At 43.1% G+C, this 23659-nt stretch overlaps 1 protein-coding gene across 1 annotated transcript; it reads left to right on the forward strand.

The window, feature by feature from the left end:
• The first annotated feature begins 14119 nt into the window (after positions 1 to 14119).
• LOC125542760 (aspartate--tRNA ligase, chloroplastic/mitochondrial) lies at positions 14120 to 22536 on the forward strand. Its single transcript, XM_048705934.1, has 15 exons — positions 14120 to 14576; positions 15029 to 15169; positions 15598 to 15707; positions 16618 to 16729; positions 17487 to 17558; positions 18214 to 18305; positions 18616 to 18736; positions 19029 to 19151; positions 19458 to 19653; positions 19741 to 19928; positions 20047 to 20118; positions 20721 to 20819; positions 21302 to 21382; positions 21553 to 21610; positions 22020 to 22536. Exons 1-15 carry the CDS (start codon positions 14187 to 14189, stop codon positions 22187 to 22189), a joined length of 2025 nt encoding a protein of 674 aa, XP_048561891.1. The 5' UTR covers positions 14120 to 14186; the 3' UTR covers positions 22190 to 22536.
• The last annotated feature ends 1123 nt before the right edge of the window (positions 22537 to 23659 follow it).

A 23659-nucleotide genomic window follows, 5' to 3' on the forward strand; every position in this document is an offset into this window, starting at 1 on the left:
TCGGAAAGCAAGACACACACATCCGGATCAACACTCCCCCTATATTTTATAGTCCAACAATTCTAAGAACAATTCTAAGCACAAGAGAATATAACAGGACAAGCATGCAACTCATAATAAACTACAGTACTGAATAGACATAAGTAATAAGGTAGCGATAGGGAGCATATGTCTCACACCATATGTCTATAACTTAGGTCTCACGGGCACCAAACCAAACCAAACAAAGACACCAAGAGAACACACAAGAAAACACAAGACGCCAAACACAAAGCACGACACAAATCCCTACACTCTCTCCCCCTTTGGCAGCGAGACACCAAAAAGGGAAAAGAGCGATGCTACAACTCCAGGTGATGGCAAGCTGAGGATCTCAAAACATCAAATCTCAGCGTGATCGTCTGCATCTCCATCGTTGGTCGAAAACTGCTCGGCGTCGGAGTCAGTCCAAGGGTAGTGCTTATGAATCCACTCATCCTATTCAGTGATCTGACCCTCAGAACCACTGGCAACTGTCGCTCCCAACTGACGCATGAGCTCCTTGTGGCGCATCCTGGCATGCTTCTCCACCACATGAGTCATGTACTGACCATGAGACTCCATGCAGAAAAGCTTCTTCAACTTTTTTCTAAGCTTCTTCGCCCACGAGGGTTCAGCACTAGAGGGGCCAATATCCTCCTCGTGATCATCAGTGGCTGCCCCACCCTCGGTCTCCATGGCAGCAGTAGCAGCAGCAGCAGCAGCGGACCCCCTATTTGAGGCGCTGGGGTGACCCAATTGTCCTTCTTCCTCAGATGCTTGATCTCATGAGAAACCAAGTCTCCAGTCTCTAGCAACACTCTGGGATAGGTCTATGCCCAGGCCCTCTCAATGAGCCTCATGAAGAATGGACCATATATCGGGCACTTGCGCTCAGACACGGCAGAGAGAAGTTCAGACCACATGACATGAGAAATATCCAGGCTCTCTCCAGTGCTTGCTTCCTTCTCATGCTGACAGAAAAGGAGCATGTCCACGAGGTAAGAGTGGACCATATCCAGATTCCCGATCCGAGGGAAGAGAGTCTCACGGAAGATGCGATGAAGAATGTCCAGATATGGAGACAACTCATAGGTCTTCTTCTCAGTTACTGGGTGAACTTTCACAGTGCAGTAGGACCAAAGGGCTTGCTTGTGGGCGGACGTAGCATTGCGGTGAGGGCGGAAACCGACAGGAGTCTCAAGCCCGTGATCCACCACATCAAGTAACTCCATGAAAGCCTTCCACTTGACGGAAAGCAGCTTGCCATTGGTCATCCATGTCAGAGTCCTGTCGACATCCGTCCCAAGATGGACGGTGGCATAGAATTGAGCCACCAAATCCGCATTGAAATCCTTGTTGAATTGCATGATCCTGAGAATGTTCAGCTGAGTGCACATCTGAAGGGCTTCGCCAAAGTACTCCGGGTCCTTCTCCATAGCATCAGTGTCAATGGAGCGAACATCAACAAAGAGATTCTTCTTGGCCTTGATCACATCAAAGTAGATGGCAAACTGAAAACGGTTCCAGAACGGGCGGTTGACCAAAGTGGGTTCTTGGTCCACCGCATAGGGGTTGCGGCGACGCTTCTCCCAAAACTCCTTGTTGGTCATCTCAGTCACAGTCTTGCCTTTTGGCTTGTTGGCGGATCTCTTCGATTGCTGAGGAGGTGGAGGAACACTTGCAGATGCGCTTGCTGGAGGCGGTTGGGTGCTCAAGGAACCACCGGCTGGCTCAGAGGTGCGGTAGCGTTTTGATGTTGCACGCCCGGGGTTGATACGGCGAGCTTGATGCTCAGAAGGGTCATCACCTGGAGCCAAACACAAGAACACGCAAAACAACCAGAAAGAACGAGCATAAGCCAACAAACACAACAAAAATAATCAAGGTAAGGTAGGAATTTGATGGAATTTGGCATGCAGCGGTAGTACCGTGACATGCCCGCGGTAGTACCGCCCAAGCGGTAGTACCGCCCCAAAGAGAGTGGTAGTACCGCTCGAGGTCAAGCGGTAGTACCGCTCCAACGAGAGCGGTAGTAATGCTCGAGCCCAAGCGGCAGTATTGCTCCAACGAGAGCGGTAGTATGGCTCGAGGCGGAGAAACAACAGTTTCCTACAGCACGAGGCAGAGAAACAGCGGTTTCCTACTATCGTGGTCAGATCCGGCACTACCGGCCTGCCAAATTCAAAAATATTCCTACCAAACTCTAATCGAGATAGTCTAGTTGCCTTCTCCAACCAACTCAAGCCTAGATTTAGCCAAAAATCTAGAGATGCAACCACCATTGCCCCTAAGAAACAAGATCTGAAAACGAGACAAAAGGAAAGAAGGAACGGGGGCAATACCGGCATCCATGGCAAGAGAACGGGGTGGGGATCGACTCCACCAAAGGAAATGGAGAGGGACGCCCCGGAGACGGAGATCCGCCGGAGCCCTCCCGCGGCGAGTGGAGGCTGGAGAGAGGAAGAAGAAAGAGGGGGGCGAATGGGTATGGGGGAGAAGAAACCTCCCCCTGCCCCGATATAACCCCCTGGTCCCGTCCCTCAGCGGTAGTACCGTGCTGGGGGGCAGTAGTACCACTTATGAGCGGTAGTACCAAGCACCACCAGCGGTAGTACCGCCCAGCACGCCACGGCAACCAAACAAACAAGGTTTTTGCTCGAAGGAAAGACACAAACAGCAAGAAAAGAGAGCACACGAGCAAACGACCAAGACACACCTCTTCAAAAGAGGGCGGTGGCCGAGGCCACCTATGTTTGAGTCAAGAGGTATGGCGCCGCAAAGATTTTAACCTTGGGCCCATGACCAAAACTCGTCTTTGAAACACAAGTACCATCAACAATGGCTAAAGTGAAAGACTTGATCAATTTATGCATAATGGGGGGAGGGAGAGTTCATTGAGAGAACAACACTCCCCCTATGTCCATGCCTACACCTAAACTAGACAACAAATTGAGCGTGGTGGGGTGTGCAAGGGTTCAAGCCACATTGCTCGAATCAATGATATTTAGCTCATGCCTTAACTCGCGAAATCTTGCTTCATCCAAGGGCTTCGTGAAAATATCTGCAAGGTTGTCATGAGTGTTGACATAGTTGAGCTCGATCTCTCCTCGCCTAATGTGATCCCGGATGAAGTGATACCGAATCTCAATGTGCTTCGTCTTGAAGTGTTACACCGGGTTGAGAGAGATCTTGATGGCACTTTCATTGTCACACCAAAGAGGCACTTTGTCACAAGTGACACCGTAATCCTTTAAAGTTTGCCTCATCCATAGGAGTTGTGCACAACAACTACCGGCGGCAACATACTCCGCCTCAGTGGACGAGAGAGACACACAACTTTGCTTTTTGGAAGACCAACTTACCAAAGAGCAACCAAGGAATTGGCACCCTCCAGAAGTGGACTTCCTATCCACTTTGTCTCCCGCCCAATCAGAATCCGAGTACCCTACAAGCTTGAAGTTTTATCCTCTTGGGTACCATAAGCCAAAGTTTGGGGTATGAGCCAAATATCAAAAGATTCGTTTGACCGCCACATAGTGACTTTCCTTAGGTGCGGCTTGAAACCATGCACAAATTCCCACACTCAACATGATGTCCGGTCTAGATGCACAAAGGTAAAGCAAGGATCCAATCATGGAATGATATACCTTTTGATCCACCACTTTACCATTGGGATCTAAGTCAAGTTGGCATTTGGTGGGCATTGGAGTGGAAGCCGGCTTGACGTCACTTAGCTTGAATCTCTTGAGCATGTCTTGAGTGTATTTGGATTGATTGATGAAGGTTCCTTCTCTTCTTTGCTTCACTTTGAACCCTAGAAAGAACTTCAACTCTCCCATGGAGGACATCTTGAACTTTGAGGTCATGAGAGCGGCAAATTCCTTATTGAAAGCTTTGTTAGGAGAACCAAAGATAATATCATCAACGTATAATTGGCACACAAACAACTCCCCTTTGACCTTCTTAGTAAAAAGAGTGGGGTCGATTAGCCCAACTTCAAAACCACGGTCTTGTAACAACTCGGTAAGGTGGTCATACCACGCACATGGGGCTTATTTAAGGCCATAGAGTGCCTTATCGAGTTGATACACATGATCGGGAAAGTAGGGATCCTCGAACCCGGGGGGTTGCTTGACGTAAACCAACTCATTAATAGGACTATTAAGAAAAGCACTCTTCACATCCATTTGTTGTAACTTAAAGTTATGATGAGAAGCATATGCAATCAACATGCGAATGGATTCAAGACGAGCAACGGGAGCAAAGGTTTCACCGTAGTCGACACCCTCGACTTGGGAGTAGCCTTGTGCTACCAAACGAGCCTTGTTGCGAATGATAATCCCATGGGCGTCTTGCTTGTTCTTAAATATCCACTTGGTTCCTATGACATTGTGATTCCTGGTCGGTCTTGGCACCAATCTCCACACTTTGTTGCGCTCGAAGTTGTTGAGTTCTTCATGCATGGCATTGAGCCAATCCGGATCTTCTAGCGCTTCATAGACCTTGTGGGGTTCCACACAAGAGACAAATGCGTGATGCTCACAATAATTTGCTAATTGTCTACGAGTGCTTACCCCCTTTCTTAAGCTTCCAAGCACATTCGTCATGAGATGATCCTTGGTGGAGAGCTTGGAAGCAACCTTGGCGGCACGACGCTCTAATTCCTCCTCGGGGGTGAGACGAGGAGTGGTCACTTTATCATCTTGAGCGTCGTCTTGGGCTTGTTCTTGTTCTTGAACTTGCTCGGAGGAGAGAACTTGACCTTGGGCATCACTTGATGTGTCAACACCGTCTTTAGCGTGATCTTGCCCTTGGTCATGTTCTTGAAGATGAGGGCCTTCATGTTGAACTTCGGAAGCGTGTGGGCCTTGGGTTGGTGATGGCTCCACTTGAGTGGAGTTTTGTCCTTCTCCTTCGGCCAAAAGGGGTTCCTCAATGGGTAGGATAAAGCCAACACCCATTCTTCTTATGGCTTGGGGAGGAATTTCATCACCTACATCACAAGTGCCACTTTGCTCCACTTGGGAGCCGTTATTCTCATCAAACTCCACGTTACACGTCTCCTCAATAAGTCCCGTAGATTTATTGAGGACATGGTAAGCATGAGAGTTTGTAGCATAGCCAACAAATATGCCCTCATAAGCTCTAGCCTCAAATTTAGACAACTGAACACCTTTCTTGAGAATGAAACACTTACACCCGAATACCCGGAAGTACTTGAGGTTGGGCTTGTTACCGGTGAGTATCTCGTATGGAGTCTTGTTCAAGCCCTTGCGGAGGTAGAGCCGATTGGATGCATGACACGCGGTGTTGATGGCTTTGGCCCAAAAGTTGTACGGAGACTTGAACTCCGCCATCATGGTCCTTACCGCATCCATCAACGTCCGGTTCTTCCTCTCTGCAACACTGTTTTGTTGAGGGGTGTAGGGTGCGGAATATTGATGCTTGATTCCCTCATCACTAAGAAACTCATCCAAGGTGTAGTTCTTGAACTCGGTGCCGTTGTCACTTCTTATTGCCAAGATCTTATTGTCACTCTGAATCCTAATGATATGGATGGACCATGGCATTCAGTTGGACTTTGGTTATTCAGTCTAACAAGATCTGGATAGAACTGAAATTTGTAACGGGAAGACAGATTTCACCATCGTGTTATCCTGGTAGCAAAGTGTCTTGTTCAGTGTATCTGAGAAAAAAAATGTTGCTTTCTTGGTCTTGGATTCATGCTCTGCAGTTTCCTCCGGTGTTCTACACAACAAGTTGTCTACCGGACCACATTGTGTGTTCTACTCATTAGCTGTAGACCACACAAAAAATTTCCTGAGCGTTGTTGCCAAGACATAAAAATGACATGACTACATCGGTGTAACAATGAACAAAGATGATCCGAGTTTACATAAAAATTACAGAGCAATAAGTTTGATTCATTGCTTGACAAAGTAGCACGTACAAATTCAATCTATAGAGAAAATAAGTTCCTCTCGTCCTTCTCGAGATGGGCAGTGGTTCAGCCATGACAAACTGCGGACACTGGATTTCGAATTAGAGGTTACAAAACCACATCGGATGACCCTACAGTTTTTGCTGTATCTCCAGTTAGCCTTTACAACATCCACGTCTGGATGACCCTACAGTTTCAGCAAAGGTTATTGAAAAGGTTCCAGGGCCTGGACAACAGTTACATGTACACGTATATTGCAGCTCCTTGTGACTTCTCCGTCGTGTTTCCAAGGACAAAAATGTAAGCTGAAAAGAGAAGCATTAGTTTGAAAGGTAATCTTCATAATCCATCAGCCACATGTTACAAGGAACTACATAAATATTAGAAGAAAAAAATAAATATTAGACAGAAATAAATAGACAATTATCTATGGTAGTGGTAAAAAGTTCCCAAGGACAAAGAAAGTAATCATATTTCAATAGATAGCTCTGAAAAATCCAAAGAATGTGTTAACGATGAACAACAACACCGACGATTCCCTAAGCACTTGACGACAACAATAGATACCTCCGTAATACACATTCAACTGTATGTATAGTTTGTACTTTTTATAGGTACGTATTTTGTACTCTTAGAAGTTTCTTCACTGGCCTTCTCAATGTACTGTGAGGTGACAAAACACTCATGCAACCAGAATAACAATTTCCTGTTCAATCCTACTAATACAACTCGATGCTTTACAATATTCCAATATCATGGAGTGGAGATTCATCAATAGGAAGGTCTATCATCCATAACACTTATTCAACTGTATCATAGCTACACCACCAAAGACTATCTAAATGCTACCAAAAACACTCATGTCCCCGAGATACATAATTGTTCTACAAGGGGAATTTTTTTCCTATAGAAGTTGCAAATAATAAATTCATCAACAATACTAGGCATATAATTACACATTCTAAAACAGAATACTACCTAACTTAAAAGCTGATTACTGTCGAACTTGATCTTCAAGCAGCTTAATTTGCAGGTGACCAGAAATTTTACATCAACTTATCTATTCAGCAATCTCTGCAGCGACTGAAACATTATTATCCATGGGTTGTAAGCCTGTAACCAACATAGTATCCTATTAATAGTACCGTACCCTTTAGGTTCACTTTTCTTCTAACCAAAACATGAATATTTCTTCTGGTTATTAAAGACGAAGACATTGCTCTGTAATTCTCTATCCCTCATACATTAACCATCATCCGCTTGAACAGATACCTGAAAAACAGAATATTTTCAGTTCTTAGAAGTATACGAACAAAAGGAGGCCACCAACAAAGAAGCACATATAACACTTAGGGCCCGTTCGGAAGCTCTCTCGCTTCCCAAGTGGCCAGCTTCTCGGCCAGCCAGCTTCTCACGGGAGGTGATAAGCGTTCGGCAGCAGCGGCAGATTCTGCTCCGTCAACATGGGCCAGAGAGGAGAGGACCCCACAGTCAGATCACCCTGTGAGGACGCTGGTTCGCTCCGCTCATATCGAATCATTACGCATGCCACTTCGGAAGGGCATTGGGATGTAATAAAGAGCAACTTCTGCTCCTGGTTTTCGCGAAGCTGGGCTGGAGTAGCTCCAGAAAATTGCACTGCGTCCAGAATTGCTCCGCGGAGCAGGCTTCTTGAAGCTGTCGGCGTTTTGCCAGCTCCCCGCCCGCTTTCGGAGAAGCGCGGAGCCGGAGCGCTTCCGAACAGGCCCTTAAAGGATTAGCAGGTTCGGTATCCTAAACTGGAAACAATGTCAAAATCAAAGATATCATAGAGGGATTTTGGATGCACGAAATTTATCGGAATCACATGAACCCATAACACGCTGGCTCCATGGTATGAATCAAAAATATAGAGAGAAATAAGATAAACAGGCCAAACTCTGTAATCACTGTTTCAATGCACACTAAACCGTGTCTTTTATCAAGTTGTGTGAGGTACAACACTGGAAGTCATCATATTGAACTAGACATTGTCTGGCACCAAAGAGTCATCAAAATGAAACACATAATTGACGAGGCACACATAATTACTTGCCAAAAAAGTACATTCCAATATGATTTATGCTACAGAAAACAAACAACCTGAATGAAAAATGAAAAAATATTGTTATAGAAGATTTTTTCCTGGACTAAGGGCGGGTTAAAAAAATTAGCAAAGTTTGACAGGCTTGATGAGGGTCAGGGTCCACCTCATGGTAACTAAAATAAATCTAACTCGGCTTCCATGAATATTGACAAGCTAGGAGATGGTCCGTGTATACCAACAAATGTTTCCAACCAGCCACATACAAAAATCTAGCGTACCATATGGATTCAGCCACATTCATGAGCTAATGTACAAATTCTGAGAGACAAGGTAAGAGATATGGGGCCAACAAAAAATAGGAGCATGTACAAGAAATACATATTCCAAACTTGCATGCGACATCGATTGCATCGCTTGTTTACATCGACGTAAAATAGGAGCACATCCAGCTATATTCTTCTGTTCAGTGTGTATCAACAGATCAAAACTACAAATAAATAGGTGCTTAACCATTTATCATTCGCCTTAAGCTCGATGTAAAAATGTGAGAAGCAAACCTGAGAAAGTTTGGCCTCCTTTGGTTCATAGGATAGAAATGTTGTAGGAATAGGAAAATCATAGGAAATGAGATGACATGCATCTCAATTCCTATAGAGAAAGAGATGTCATTTGATGCATATGATAGAAATTTTTCCATTGAGTCTTAGCTAATGTTTTTTTCCTCCAAAATGTGAAGGATTGATTCCTATCCTATATAGGAATAGGAATCCATTCCTACAAACCAAAGGGCCTCAAAGGAAATTTTCCTATGCAAATCCTATCCTATAGAAATCATATGACATTCCTACAAACCAAAGGAGGCCTAGTGTACTGCAGGTTTATGTCGTGCTTTCACAGAAGGTTAGTGCTTCTATGAATTGGATAAGGAAAACCATATTCTGCATCTTGCCATTCGCTAGTTGCTACCATGTCTCACTAGAGAGTTCTGCAGCCTCACTGTAGTGTTCAGGACGAGTCAACGTTTAAGAAAAGACACATTCATGTCCTTTAGCAAGATCCTTGAATCAAAAAGTTTAAATTTCAATCTATTCAGAGGTAAGATCAGCCCCGATGACAGTGTTTGAAGGACTGGAAACCTAACAAAACGGTATAGGGAGTTAGTGAGATTGTGCATTAAGATAAAACTTACTTGGGCTTGAATGATTTGTACTTCTTATTCGGGAGTGATTTCTTCGTTGCTCGCAGCATTCGTCTCGTTCTTTCAAATTTTCTTGTGTTTTACCCTTTATGGTTTCCTTCTGTGCCTTCTTCTACAACAAAGCAGATGCAACATAATTAATGGGATGACCATCCTAAATATAGTAGCAGCATCCCAACTCCACTCTAAGTGAAAACGGTTGGACATGGCTCTTTGTTTTTCGTACTAATGGAGCTCCAGGGAAGAAAGAAGGAACAATTCATCCAAAACAGAGAGGAAAAAAGGAAACAGGGCTATCACCTTTGGCTCGATCGAAGAAGATACTAATGTTGTTCCTCCGCATCGTTGAGCTTCTCCTCTTCTTCTCCTCCTGCATGATTTCCACCTCCTTCAAATGATCCCACAATCGAGCAAAGGTCTACTCCATCACCCCCTCAAACACGCAAGCTCCCCTCTTTTCTTTCATCTCCTTTCTTGGTCTACTTCCTCTTTCTTTGTCCATCCTCAAAAAAATCAAGAACCCTAACCCTAAAAATTCAGAAATTCATGGAGGAAAGGGGAAGGAATAAGAGGAGGGAGACCTTAATGGTGAGAAGACCTCCGGCGGTGTACAGGGACGCCGGAGAAGGTCGTTGCCGTCGCCGAGCTCGCACTGTATCGCCGCACTGCCCAATTCACCTCCTGATCGCTACCCCATGAAGAGGGAAAGGGGGGAGTACTCCACGTACGAGAGGCGAGTAGCCCTTGTCTCCAGGTCATCCCTCCGGCACCATCGCCGTCACTGCCGCCGCCTCGGCAATCGTCGGAGAGGAGGGTCCGGGGAGAGAGGGACGATGTCGAGCCCATCCGCACTAAAGTGAAACCGCCCGTAGTTGATTAGAAAGGATATAGGTGTTGGGGAGTGGGCTCCTCCTACGGTCCTACTGTACCAGTCAAGCGCTCCTACAAACGTAAATTTACAGCAGTGGAACATAATTTTACATCGGTCAAGATTTGCTCCGACCGTGGCTTGGTTGATGGACTGGGGTGAAGAATTACTTATTCTTCACCCTGGGTTATTAATAGAGTTTCTATATATGTATATATATAGTGTTACTATTCATCACCCAGGGTGCAGAATAAGTTATTCTTCATCCGAGGTAATCTTACGATCATTTCATAATTAAATTATGTTTGGAATTAAAATAGTTACATTTCTATTGATTCACTACGTAAAATTTGACATAAGAAAATAAAAATATAGGTCATAAGACAAGAAAATTTGCAGTTTATGTGTATTTTAGACTATGTTTTTACGTTTGTAGTTTTACATAACATAAAATATTTTTTACAGCGATTATATATTTTCTTACGGTCTCTTTTTGCGTCGGAAATAAGACAAAACTTACGGAACGTAAAATTACGGTGCATTGATGGTAAAATAAAAGAGGGTGAAGAATAACTATTCCTCACCCAGGGTGACGAATAGCGTGACCCTATATATATATATATATGTTGTTGTTCTAAGAATGATCATGATGCCCTCATGTCCATATTTTGTTTTATCGACACATCTATCTCTAAACATGTGAATATATTTTTCGTTATCGCCTTCCGCTTGAGGACAAGCGAGGTCTAAGCTTGGGGGAATTTATACGTCCATTTTGCATCATGCTTTTATATCGATATTTTTTGCATTATGGGTTGTTATTACACATAATGTCACAATACTTATGTCTATTTTTCTCTTATTTTACAAGGTTTGCATGAAGAGGGAGAATGCCGACAGTTGGAATTCTGGGCTGGAAAAGGAGCAAATATTAGAGACCTATTCTGCACAACTCCAAAAGTCCTGAAACTTCACGGGAGCACGTTTTGGAATATATAAAAAATACCGGCGAAAGAATTAATCAGAGGGGGCCCACACCCTGGCCATGAGGGTGGGAGGCACGCCCTACCCCCTGGGCGCGCCCCCTGTCTTGTGGGCCCCCTGGCAGGCCTCCAGTGCCCATCTTCTACTATATGAAGTCTTTCGTCCGAGAAAAAACATAAGCAAGCTCACGGGACGAAACTCCGCCGCCAGGAGGCGGAACCAATCTATGGCTCCGGCGGAGCTGTTCTGCCGGGGAAACATCCCTCCGGGAGGGAGAAATCATCACCATCGATCCTCTCATCGGGAGGGAGTCAATCTCCATCAACATCTTCATTAGCACCATCTCATCTCAAACCCTAGTTCATCTCTTGTATCCAATCTTTGTCTCAAAACCTCAGATTGGTACCTGTGGGTTGCTAGTAGTGTTGATTACTTCTTGTAGTTGATGCTAGTTGGTTTATTTGATGGAAGATCATATGTTCAGATTCTTTATGCATATTAATACCCCTCTGGTTATGAATATGAATATGATTTGTGAGTAGTTACGTTTGTTCCTGAAGACATGGGAGAAGTCTTGCTATAAGTAGTCATGTGAATTTAGTATTCGTTCGATATTTTGATGAGATGTATGTTGTCTCTCCTCTAGTGGTGTCATATGAACGTCGACTACATGACACTTCACCATTGTTTGGGACTAGGGGAAGGCATTGGGAAGTAATAAGTAGATGATGGGTTGCTAGAGTGACAGAAGCTTAAACCCTAGTTTATGCGTTGCTTCGTAAGGGGCTGATTTGGATCCATATGTTTCATGCTATGGTTAGGTTTACCTTAATACTTCTTTTGTAGTTGCGGATGCTTGCAAGAGGGGTTAATCATAAATGGGATGCTTGTCCAAGGAAGGGCAGTACCCAAGCATCGGTCCACCCACATATCAAATTATCAAAGTACCGAACGCGAATCATATGAGCGTGATGAAACTAGCTTGACGATAATTCTCACGTGTCCTCGGGAGCGCTTTCCTTTATATAAGAGTTTGTCCAGGCTTGTCCTTTGCTATAAACAGGATTGGGACATCTTGCTGCACCTTATTTACTTCTATTACTTGTTACCCGTTACAAATTACCTTATCACAAAACTACCTGTTACCGATAATTTCAGTGCTTGCAGAGAATACCTCACTGAAAACTGCTTATCATTTTCTTCTGCTCCTCGTTAGGTTCGACACTCTTACTTATCGAAAGGACTATGATAGATCCACTATACTTTTGGGTCATCAGTCGTCGGCCCGCCTAGGACACTAAAACTATTTTCTATCACAATTAGTTGTCACAGAAGTATGTGTCCAATACATCCCTGAAAAAAATGTGTTTTGTCGGTATTTTTCTCATGAAGGTGTCACTTCCATGACATATTTTTTTGTTCTGAGATAAAATGTCACGGGTGTGTCTTTTTCTTCTAGTGGAAGTGGTTGTATGAAGCTTTCTTGGAAGTCGGCGATGAAGATCTCTTGCTCCCGTGATTGGATGGAGTTCTTTTGACTGAAAAACCAAGTTCGGGCCATTCTGACTTTCGCCAGTGGGAAGAGGTTACACCTTATTCTCATGGGGCCGCCACCTATGACCCAGATGGTGGTGTTGTATACTTTGAGGAAGTGGTCTAGGTTGGAACCTCCGGCAAATTGCTTGAGGGTGGGCATCTCCAATGCGCCTGGCAAGGTGCTTCTCGAATCTCTCGATGAGAGGGTTGCAAGATCATCTTTGCCTTTCGAGGCGAGCTTGCCCACCTTGGGAATCCTCGTTGCTTCCCCCCCTCGTCGGAGCATTTCGATGAGTAATCCCGAGTACTCTTCGGGGAGCGAAAGCACGTGCAATGTTTTCTTTGTGGGGCGATCGTCTCCATGTCTACTATGGCTCCCCTAAAGGGGCGAGTGATCCTCCGAGGTGTGCGAAGAGGGTGCGGCCCCCTAAGGTGTGTCTCCTAGGCTCGTCCCGTGCTTCTTGTGAGTTGGCTTCTTCATTGCAAGCTTTAATCAAGCCTGGACCTCCCATAAGAGGTGAGGAGAGCGAGCCAGGCTCCCCGGATGTCATGCGATCTGCTCGGAGCTGGTCGAAAATTCACGTTGTCGGGTGGACCTCGACCATGCCAGTTATTGGTGCTTGCGCTTGTGTGGCGGGAATTCTAACGTTGGCCACCAAGTCCTGGAGAGGTTTGACCAAGTCTTGGACAACCCAAAGGGTTGCCGCGAGGAGGCCAGGATTCACCATGACGATGGGTGCATGTGGAGCTTCTGCCCCTGCCGACGGATTGCCTCTGGCTTACATCTGGGGGTCCCCTTTCTTCCGGTGAGCTTGGCTCACAAGCTTCTTTGAGTTGGCGGAGTTGCGGTGGCGTTGTAACTCTTTTTTTTTTGGCATGGCTTGGCCATGATAAGTATGGAATTTTTTTCCGCAACATCGAGTTGACAGAGTCATGGAGGCGTTTGCAGAGTCGCGACATCGAGGATTGCTGAGCGACGTCGAGGATCCGCACTCCAAGCTTGGTGAAGGCGACTCTAAGGCGCCTTCGAGGAGTCCTTCACCTTTTCTCACCTTCGACTTCGGTCGGAACTTGCTTTAGGCGGAGTCATCAAGTCGCAAAGGGCGATGGCTTTTCACAAGGTGAGGATTCCTCACGGTCGTCATCAATGTTAACGTTGAAAAATCAACTTTCGGCTATTGATATCCTTGACAACACGGGTATAGATTAGTAGGTGGGATGCGTACAATGGTTTTATTGCGAAGGTCATCTTAATGGTATTTTTTAAATAGGTTCAACCGCCTTGTGAGAGCACGATCTACGCTCGGAGCATTTTGAAATTGTTATGTTTTACATTTTTGTGTGCCAAATAGGGACTAAAATTTCTTTCAAGTTGGCAAAGCATGTATTCAAACCGTTCGAAAGCTTCCAAATTCGGCGTATTTCGCTGCACAGTTTGAAGGTGTGATGCCGTGCTGTAAGATTCGCGCCGGAGGATAAGGGCCATGAATCAATGGTTCAGAAACCCATCATCGTCGTCTCTAATCCCAAACCCTCTCTCCTCTTCCTCAGCTCCCTTCCCGGGTCGCCTCCAATGGCGTCCTCCCTCCTCCGCGCCTCGCCGCTCTCCCTCCTCTCCCGCCTGAGGCCGCTCAGCCGCAGGCCTCCCGCCTCGCACCTCCGCTGCCTCCTCCTGCTCTCCGGCTCCGCCTCGGCCCCCTCACGCTCCACGCCCACGCCCCGAACCCTAGCGGCCGCCACCGATGCGGCGACCCCGCCGGAGGAGGCGGTGGCGCCCCCCGCGGCCGAGGCGAGGCTGGAGAGGATGCAGCCTCTGCAGTGGCCCCAGCGGGACGCGCTCTGCGGCGAGCTCGGGGCGGGCGACGCGGGGCGCCGGGTCCGGCTCTGCGGCTGGGTCGCCCTCCGCCGCTCCCACGCCGGCCTCACCTTCCTCACCCTCCGCGACTCCTCCGGCATGGTCCAGGTGACCCGTTTTCGTTTCAATGCCGCTGGTTTGGTTATTGCTGCTGCAAAGTGCAAACACAAGCATCAATTCATCATCTCTTGGCTGTGAACATGTAATGTAGTTGCTGCTGCGGTTAGAGACAACTTCTGTCTATGCAGCTGACCGCCGATGATATTACATTTTTTGCTGAAGCTTTCACCACATAATTTGTGCCACCTGGAATGGTCTGTTGTGTTGATGTAGAAACCAGATACTGCATTGTAGAGTGATTTTGGCTAGTGTTTGCGGCCAGCAAAGGTCAATGTGGATTGTGGAAGCAGTACTCTATACCGACGCAACTAATATTCCCTTTTTATCGGAAAAAAAACTTCGCAGAGGCTTGTGGAGTGATAATTATTTCAAGATTGCCTGTCATAGTTATTCAAATGTTTAGTGATCTCAAGCCAGTGTTTGTTCTACTCTTTCTGCAGGTGACGACTCTGCCAGAATACCCTGAAGTTTACGCTGTTGTGAACAAGCTGAGAGTGGAATCAGTGGTTTCTGTTGAGGGGGTGGTGCGCCCGCGCCCAACAGAATCCATCAATGCAGATATGAGGACTGGGGCTATAGAGGTACTGACTAGCCTCTATCGTAATTTATTTAATGTTTTTGGGGATGAAAGAGCTAGTTAATGTGATCAGAATTGGAAATTTACACTATCTAGCATAGAAATGTTACTACTACAGTAGGGTGTAGGTTTTCTCCAAGACCTGTCTGTGTTCTTACTCTCTTATCTTTCTATTCCAAGTTGTGAACTGCAAGACACTGTTCCTTCAGTTGATCATAATGGAAATGGGATCAGGCCATCATCCCATTTCTGGAACATGCAGAATGCGTTAGAGATTAACAAAAAGGAGAGAAACCATATACGACATAGTTCATCTTTCACTGTTCGAATAATTGTTTCGTTAAGCTGTCATGAGATTTTCCATCTTTGTTTCTTGTTCCTCCAAATTGCAACATCTTTTTGTAACGATGATATCATGTTCGCACCTTGAAGGTTGCTGCAGATCATGTATCAGTGCTCAACTCGGTAACTCGTTCCCTACCTTTTCCAATCACCACTGCTGATACAGTGAAAGAAAAATTTCCGGAAGAAGTCAGATTGAGGTAAGAACCAGAATCTGTGTTCTCTGCGTATTCTCTTGTTGGCATATTGTCATATACTTGGAAGAAAGTTCTGTTGGATCCCCCAAAATATCTAGCTGCTGATTGATTATTGTCTAGCAAGTGCTTAAACTTATCACGTTTGTGCAGAATGTGATTATTTGTACATCTGAAGTTGCACATAAAATTTTAGACACCAAGATGATGCATAAGAAACTTAGGCATTGTGAACCACTTTTGCCACTGAATATTGAGACTTGGGAGCATATACTTTTGCCACTGAATATTGAGACTTGGGAGCATTGTGAACCACTTTTGCCACTGAATATTGAGACATCTGAAGTTGCACATATAATTTTAGACACCAAGATGGTGCATAAGAAACTTAGGCATGGTGAACCATTTATATTGCTATGATTTCTCAATACTTAATTTTCTGGCATCTTCTCATTAGAGCGATTTTTAATATTTGATTATTCATTGTTATCATGAAGGAGGTTTGCAGATTTAATTTAGTTGAGACACATTTTCATCATCATATCGATCATGCTAACTTGTACTAGTAGTCTATTTGAATATCATACCGCAGTCTGTCAAGTCACCCTCTAAGAGTCTGCTGGACGATGACTTATGGTACAATATTGTATTTCACTATAATTTTTTCCATTGGCTGTAATGATCATGTGTCAGATCACAACTTCGCTCTAGATAGAAATATACTTGTCAAAGATATGACTGCTCCTATTTCCCTAAATTTCATTTCCTTATTATCATTTCTTCCTCTGTTCAACTTTACGGTACCAATTTACCGCTGTCTGTTATGCTTGAATTTATTTAAATGCTGCATTCAATTTCCACCGTTTTAAGCAATGTGTGCCCTTTTTATATGAATGTCCTATCTTAAATATTACAGATTTAGGGTGCTGGACTTGCGTCGACCACAAATGCAGTCAAACTTGAGATTACGTCATAAAGTTATTAAACACATTCGTCGTTACTTGGAGGATAGGCATGATTTTGTTGAGGTATGCTAATTATATATTTTGTGCTGTTGTTTGACCGCACCATGTCCTATTTACTTCTATATGCCTGTCATTTTCAATATGGTGTCCCTGTTCTTAAAACTGCAACATAAAGATCAAGATAGTTGCTCTCGTAGTAGCTTTAATTGGCCAACCGCTACATAAGCCGCTGGGCCAAGAGGTCAACTTGTCCCTTGGGTTGCTAATTCTCCACCCACTTGTCTAACAGCACCAATTTTTATGCATCAGCCATTTTCATTAGACTAGCCACAATGGATAGTAACATACACATATTTCTAGACTATGTTACTACCTTCATAGTGGGTAGTAACTTAAGTGTGATAACATGCAAAGATTTATTTATTAGGTTATAGACTCATATTGCATTGGAACATGTGATGTTACAGTAACTAGCTAAGTTACTATAACTATCTCTCTCTTCATTAACTCATTGCCACATAAGCAAATTTGCTGAGTTGGACTCGATGTTACTGCTGAAGTTACTCCCACTGTGGCTAGTCTTACTGGCTGTATAAAGGGGACATAAATACGACTAATGTGCTGTCACCAGTAGCACTAGCACATAATGTATATGTATTGATGCAAATTGTGTGGATCGGTCATAATAGATGCAATGAGTCACTAAACTGAATGCAATGCACTGATTAGTGTAGCTTCCCTTGCAATATCTAGAATGTATACATCTCTTGGTATAATTTTTTTAATATTTTATTTAAAGTTACTACATGTTCTAAGGTAGATTGAGACTCCAATTTTATCCAAGTCTACACCAGAAGGCGCTCGGGACTATCTTGTACCTTCAAGAGTTCAGGTGAATAACCTCTGTACTTTGCAGACACAATTATAACATGGTTGTTTCCTCTATTGATGCCCACACCATTCTGTTTGGTTTGTTCTCGTACCCTTTGTAATTTTGAAAGATCTGATGCCTAATGCCATATTTGTCTGCTTTATTGTAAAAGTAACGCCAATATCAATCATTCAATCTCTACTCGCTATTAAGCACAATCACCTTCCAGGAGATGAATGTGGTTAATTTGCTGTGTTTTTCTTTTGGGCTGATGGCTGATTTTTCTGATCTAGAAAATATCTTTGGAGTTGAGTTGGCTACTTGTCTTTTAGAAGTTGCAATAGAAGTACACTTACAAACTATTTTGGAGGACTAAACTTGTTCCTATTCTATTTTGCCTAGACTCGGACATACAATGCTCTATAGTTTTGTTCTTATATACTTAATGCACTTCTGTTCCATTTGAGTATAACAATGACATTGTGGAGGTGCAGACTTATTGTGCATTAGAATTATGTTGACATTGCTTGTTAGTGTGTTAGTGGTAGGTATAGTAATTTAATAAGTAATATTTGTCAAAAGAAACTTCATAAGTAATAACTATGCAATGAAGGTTCATCATCACTTTGCCAAGTGCTTTCTGTTCCTCTGATTTCCTCCAATATGATTTCTGAAGCCAGGAACATGCTTCGCTCTTCCTCAAAGCCCTCAGCTGTTCAAGCAAATGTTGATGGCCTCTGGCTTCGAAAAATATTTTCAGATTGCAAGGTAAGTAGGTAGCACATTTGAAGGCCTGGATGTTATTATTTCATAGATATAGTTGTGTTAATGCATGGAGTATATTATTGGTGCAACTTTTTTTTATGCCAACAACTTTTCATCTTCATTTTTGTAAACTTAGCTGAATTCTTGAATTATAATACAATTAATACAAATCAATCAGAGCACAAGCATATGTGTCATGTAATGTACTCATGTCCAGCTGTCATTTAGTACTATACTAGTAGTATTGAATCAGTTAACTACTTCTGTGGAAAGCTGCACAGTTGTCTTTGTTCACTGATCTGCTTTATGGCAGATGCTTCCGGGATGAAGATCTGCGTGCAGACAGGCAACCAGAATTTACACAACTTGACATGGAGATTGCCTTTACATCAATGGAGGATATGTTGAGCTTGAATGAAGAATTGATGATACATGTATGTTGGTTTTGACCAGCTTTATGTTTTCTTTCTCTTTTTCCTGTCAGATATCTATTGTCATTGCTGTCTGTTAGTGAAATCCCTAGTTAGAAGGTAACACAGTCAGTGCCATTTATAATTCTAAAGAGGTCACAGGCACAACAACTGTATGCTCATTTTGTAGTTTAGCTGCCGAATATTAAACCATCAGTAGTAGTCTCTTAGTTCATTATTCAGAAAATATTCCCTTTTTTCTTAAGCTATTTTTGCTATTCATGGTTGATTCAGCTATGGAATATTCATATCACAGATATTTAAAGAGGTAGGAGATATCAAGCTGCCTAAGTGTTTTCCAAGGCTCACCTACAACGAGGCGATGAACCGTTATGGGACAGACAGGCCTGACCTTCGGTTCGATTGGGGGCTAAAAGATGTGAGGACCTCTAATATCTTGGTAGAATGGCCTTGGTAATTGTGGTAACTATTTATTTAGTTAATTACCATCACAAATTTGAACAACTTTGTTTTGGATGAGGGGCTACTCCTTTTTTTGCATATAAAAAACAGAAGTCCTCTACTTTAATTCACAGGAGTACCGTTACTAGTATGATATTGTAGGTCTGTAGATTTTGATGCTGCTTTTACCTTGCAGCTTACATGGGAAACACACGCTGTAAACTCTTTTCTTAGTTTATTACTTGCATATTTTCTCCCTTCACTCTTGTTCTGTCAAATGCAGGCTAGTGATGTATTTTTGGGCAGTAGCTTCAAGGTTTTTGCAGATACATTAGAAAATGGTGGTGTAATAAAGGCATTATGTGTGCCTGGTGGTGCCAAAGTTTTTTCAAACACCGACCTAAAGAAGGGAACTGTTTATGCTGAGGCTTCCAAAGCTGGAGCTAAGGGCCTGCCTTTCCTCAAAGTTATGGACAATGGTAAAAAGGATAATATGTCCTTGTTATATTAGACAAAACTACATGGCCTGGCAGCAAATGATATGTTATTTATTTGTGGTACCACAGGGGAGCTTGAAGGAGTTGGTCCGTTGGTGTCAAGTCTAAAACCCGAAAAGAAAGAACACCTGTTGGAACTTTTAGATGCAAAAGCAGGTGATCTTATCCTGTTTGCCTTGGGCGAGCAGTCAACAGCTAATCAAATTCTTGGCAGGTTAAGATTGTTTATTGCTCATAAGCTGGACGTGATAGATACAGTGAGTCTCTCAAACCAAGAACTTCCGTCCTTGTATTGTAAACATATTCTTGGCATACTGATGAGACACCAAGAATAGTTCTGTTTCTGCCCTTAAAAATTTCTATTTCTTTCTGTAGTCAGCACATTCAATTCTTTGGGTGACAGATTTTCCAATGTTTGAATGGAATAGTGACGAGCAGCGATATGAGGTCAGTCTTTTAGTTTGTACTAACAAATTATAATCGGTTCGTATTCTTCTTTACTTCTACAAAACAAAAATGGGTATTCCTTAAGCCTGTGCGTGCATCACGTTAGAGAACTAGCATTTTGCTGTTTTTTTAAGAGACTGCAGTTATTTGTTGAATGTTGATTGCTGTTTAGTTGCTGATAATACACTATGAACAAACTTTGAACCTTGGTATAGTACGATACATTGTACTACGTTGTATCGCAAGAATACCCACCAATATTGGACGAATCTTAGAACTTTGTTGATGACATCCAGACATGATCTGGTATGACACGTGTTTACAAAGAGATATGTGAAGGGGAACATCAGTCGATATACAGTTTTATTTACATGCTAATGCCATTTGGATGGGCATTGGTACATAAGTATCATGGATTCATGGTTTATATTATAGTGTATGCCCAATATTCTACTGAACAGTATGGAAAGTTGCATATTTTTGTCAAAATTTATGAACTGAAGAGCCTAATTAAACTGGGTGTTCACATCTAGCTAAAAGAAAAGGTTGTATCTTATTTTCTGTTTTGTCACTACCCTTGTTCTTCTCAATTTCAAACACAGGCTCTACACCATCCTTTCACTGCACCAAATCCTGAAGATATGAATGATCTACCATCAGCTCGTGCCTTGGCTTATGATATGATTTACAATGGGGTGGAGGTACTCCTTGTTTCTCTTTTGAAGTGTGTATGCAAGTTTTAGTTTAGTTTGTTGTTTTAATGTTTCAATCTGTTTGAATCTGCAATTATGCACTACAATGTGAAGTTTATGTACCTAGATTTTTCATGTATTATCTTGATAAATAGTCATCCACGCCTCCAACAGACAAACAAGACATGAAACATACTGATATGCATCAAAGTTCAATATAATTTAGTAGTTTTATGCAAATTAAGATGATATTGTATCCCCCTGTACAAGCACTACCTGTTTTTTCTTGTGTTACATTTGTATTAGAGTGTGTTTCATGTTTCAGATGCTAAATAGTAAATACGCTTTAGTGCCCTTTTCTATTGTAGATGACTAATTGAGCAAGGTGGGCAAATGATCATATGATATATATTTGACTATGTGCATGCGTTACTGGCTTACTGCAAATGAAATCATACAGTACATCTGATGTTTTGTCCTCTTGTTCATAGATCGGAGGAGGCAGTTTGAGGATCTACAAAAGTGATGTGCAACAAAGGATTTTTGAGATCATCGGTATCTCACCTGAACAGGTTTGACTATATTTTTTTGACTTGCTCTTCATGATATTAATGTACTCTCTTCATGATAATTCAATACTGCACCAACTGAGTCCATAACCATTCAGCAACCGAGCCTTATTTGTATATCCAGTGCTGCTCTCTTTTGGTGGTGTACTTAATATTTGAAATTTCCAATGCAGGCAGAGGAAAAATTTGGCTACCTTTTGGAGTGTTTTGACATGGGTGCTCCCCCACATGGTATGATACTTCAACCACATGGCTTTCAATGTATCATGTTCTTTAGTGTAAGATAGTAGCTATGCATTCCGCTTTGTTGCTGCTTGCATGTTTCATTACACTGCTATTTCTGAAACAAGAGGCCTTCTAAAGCAATCTTATTCCTTTTCTCTAAAAGTGGCTCAATCTTGTTCTTTTGCTATATCTTGATTCTAAGGTATTTGAATAATCTTGATAAATTTCATTTTGCTTTTACTTACTAGATCTCGAACTAGGATATCACAGAAATGTTAGCCTTTGAATAAAGGCTGCCCCTCACACATTTGTTGTGAACTAATCGTTTTTATTTTTATTTTTTTTTGCTTTTAGTTACTAGAACTAGAATAGAATATCAAACAGAAATGTCATATTTGTCACCTCCTTAATGCAGGGGGCATTGCCTATGGGTTGGATCGTCTGGTGATGCTTTTGGCCCGCGAAAGTTCAATCCGGGATGTGATAGCTTTCCCAAAGACCACGACTGCTCAATGTTCGCTCACCAAAGCACCGTCCCCTGTGGAACCTCAGCAATTGAAGGATCTGGGCCTGCGTACTTCGTGAGGACGCCGTGCATGGATAAGGGGTGCATTATTTAGGAACAGATACATTATACACATGGGACTCAAACTGCCCCTGCACATTCTCTTTTTGCACTGTAGAGGAGAAATTTTTGACTGTAAAATGACTGGTCGGCGTTCAGACGTCGCCAAATCTTCCAGCATGGACGCAATGCGGATTATTTATTTTCTTCAAAGTTGTGGCTGCCAACGTGCAACCGTATTACTATTGACTTGAATGAACTAGGCGGCCTGGCTTTTGTAACACCACATTGGAAGTATTTGTGTGTATACCAGGTTGAATTCCTGGCTGCCAGCATTGGAAGTATTGGAGTAGCTTTGTTTGTTGCAGGGAGTTGAATTTCTGTAGCTGGTCGAGTGCGTTTTCTTGTGCAGTGCTTGTGAAACAGTCTCGCAGATAGCATCTATACATTCATCACTGGACGTTGAGACCGATCCTTTGTGTTTCGATTTTTTTTTCAAAACTATCACGTTATTTATAGCAAATTCGGAAACTATAGCACTCAATGCAAAAAAATTCAAAAATATGACCTTGCCGGCCTCGTGTGGGCCGAAAAGGGAGTTTTCGGTCAGGATTTGGCCGAAATGGGCTTTTCGGCCATGCCTTGGCCGAAGAGGTGCGTACCTTGGCCAAAATGACCTTTTTGGTTAGCAGTAGGTCGAAAAGTCCTTTTTGGTCAGCAGTAAGCTGCAAAGTTTTTGGGCCCCACCTTTTCACGTTAATGGGAGCCGAAGCAGCATGGCTCCATTCTTCGGCTTATGTTAAACCAAAATAAGTTTTGTTTCTAATTTTGGCTTATGAATACTGTGCAACCATTGCCCATCTTAGACATAGAGTCATCTAATAGGGAATCTCTCGTATGACCAGAGCTGTAACAATAATGGGCATCCAACAAGATTAGATTTTCTAGACTTCAACATGCAAGCTTTGCACAGGCCTCTGTACGTAGCCGCTAACACAGCAGAACCAAAACTCCTCTGCAGAATATCCCCAGAATGAGTTGACGGGAAAATATTGAGGGGAAAGGGTTGCGCGGAAATATTTTTTTTAATGTCTAAGATGGGCAATGGTTGCACAATATTCATAAGCCGAAATTAAAAAAAATCATTTCGGCCTAACCTAAGCCGAAGAGTGGAGCCATGCAGTTTTGGCCTCCCGTTAACGTGAAAAGGTGGGCCTCAGGGACTTTTCGGCCTACTGTTGGCTAAAAAGATCTTTTCGGCTCACAGGAGGCCGACGGGGTCATAGTTTTGATTTTTTTTTCATTGGGTGCTATAGTTTCCGAATTTGCTATAAAAAAGTGATACTTGAATCTTGTGTTTCACCCTTGGCATCGTGTTAATTGTATCCACCAGCCATCGGGAAATCTGCCCATGAGGATTTTGGAAACTCGCTCCTCTAAACAGAACAGATCATGTGCCGACTAGAAGAGAACAGAAACCAGATTTGCCT

The sequence above is a fragment of the Triticum urartu genome, chromosome 3 (genome assembly GCF_003073215.2).
Source record: "Triticum urartu cultivar G1812 chromosome 3, Tu2.1, whole genome shotgun sequence".
In the NCBI taxonomy this organism is placed as follows: Eukaryota; Viridiplantae; Streptophyta; class Magnoliopsida; order Poales; family Poaceae; genus Triticum; species Triticum urartu.

What these genes read in the sequence shown, in the direction of transcription:
- LOC125542760 (XM_048705934.1), top strand. Translation starts at nt 14,187, where the DNA reads ATGGCGTCCTCCCTCCTCCGCGCCTCGCCGCTCTCCCTCCTCTCCCGC. An exon ending in CCGGAAGAAGTCAGATTGAG is followed by an intron (nt 15,708 to 16,617) that starts GTAAGAACCAGA and finishes TAAATATTACAG; the next exon opens with ATTTAGGGTGCTGGACTTGC. An exon ending in ATAGGCATGATTTTGTTGAG is followed by an intron (nt 16,730 to 17,486) that starts GTATGCTAATTA and finishes GTTCTAAGGTAG; the next exon opens with ATTGAGACTCCAATTTTATC.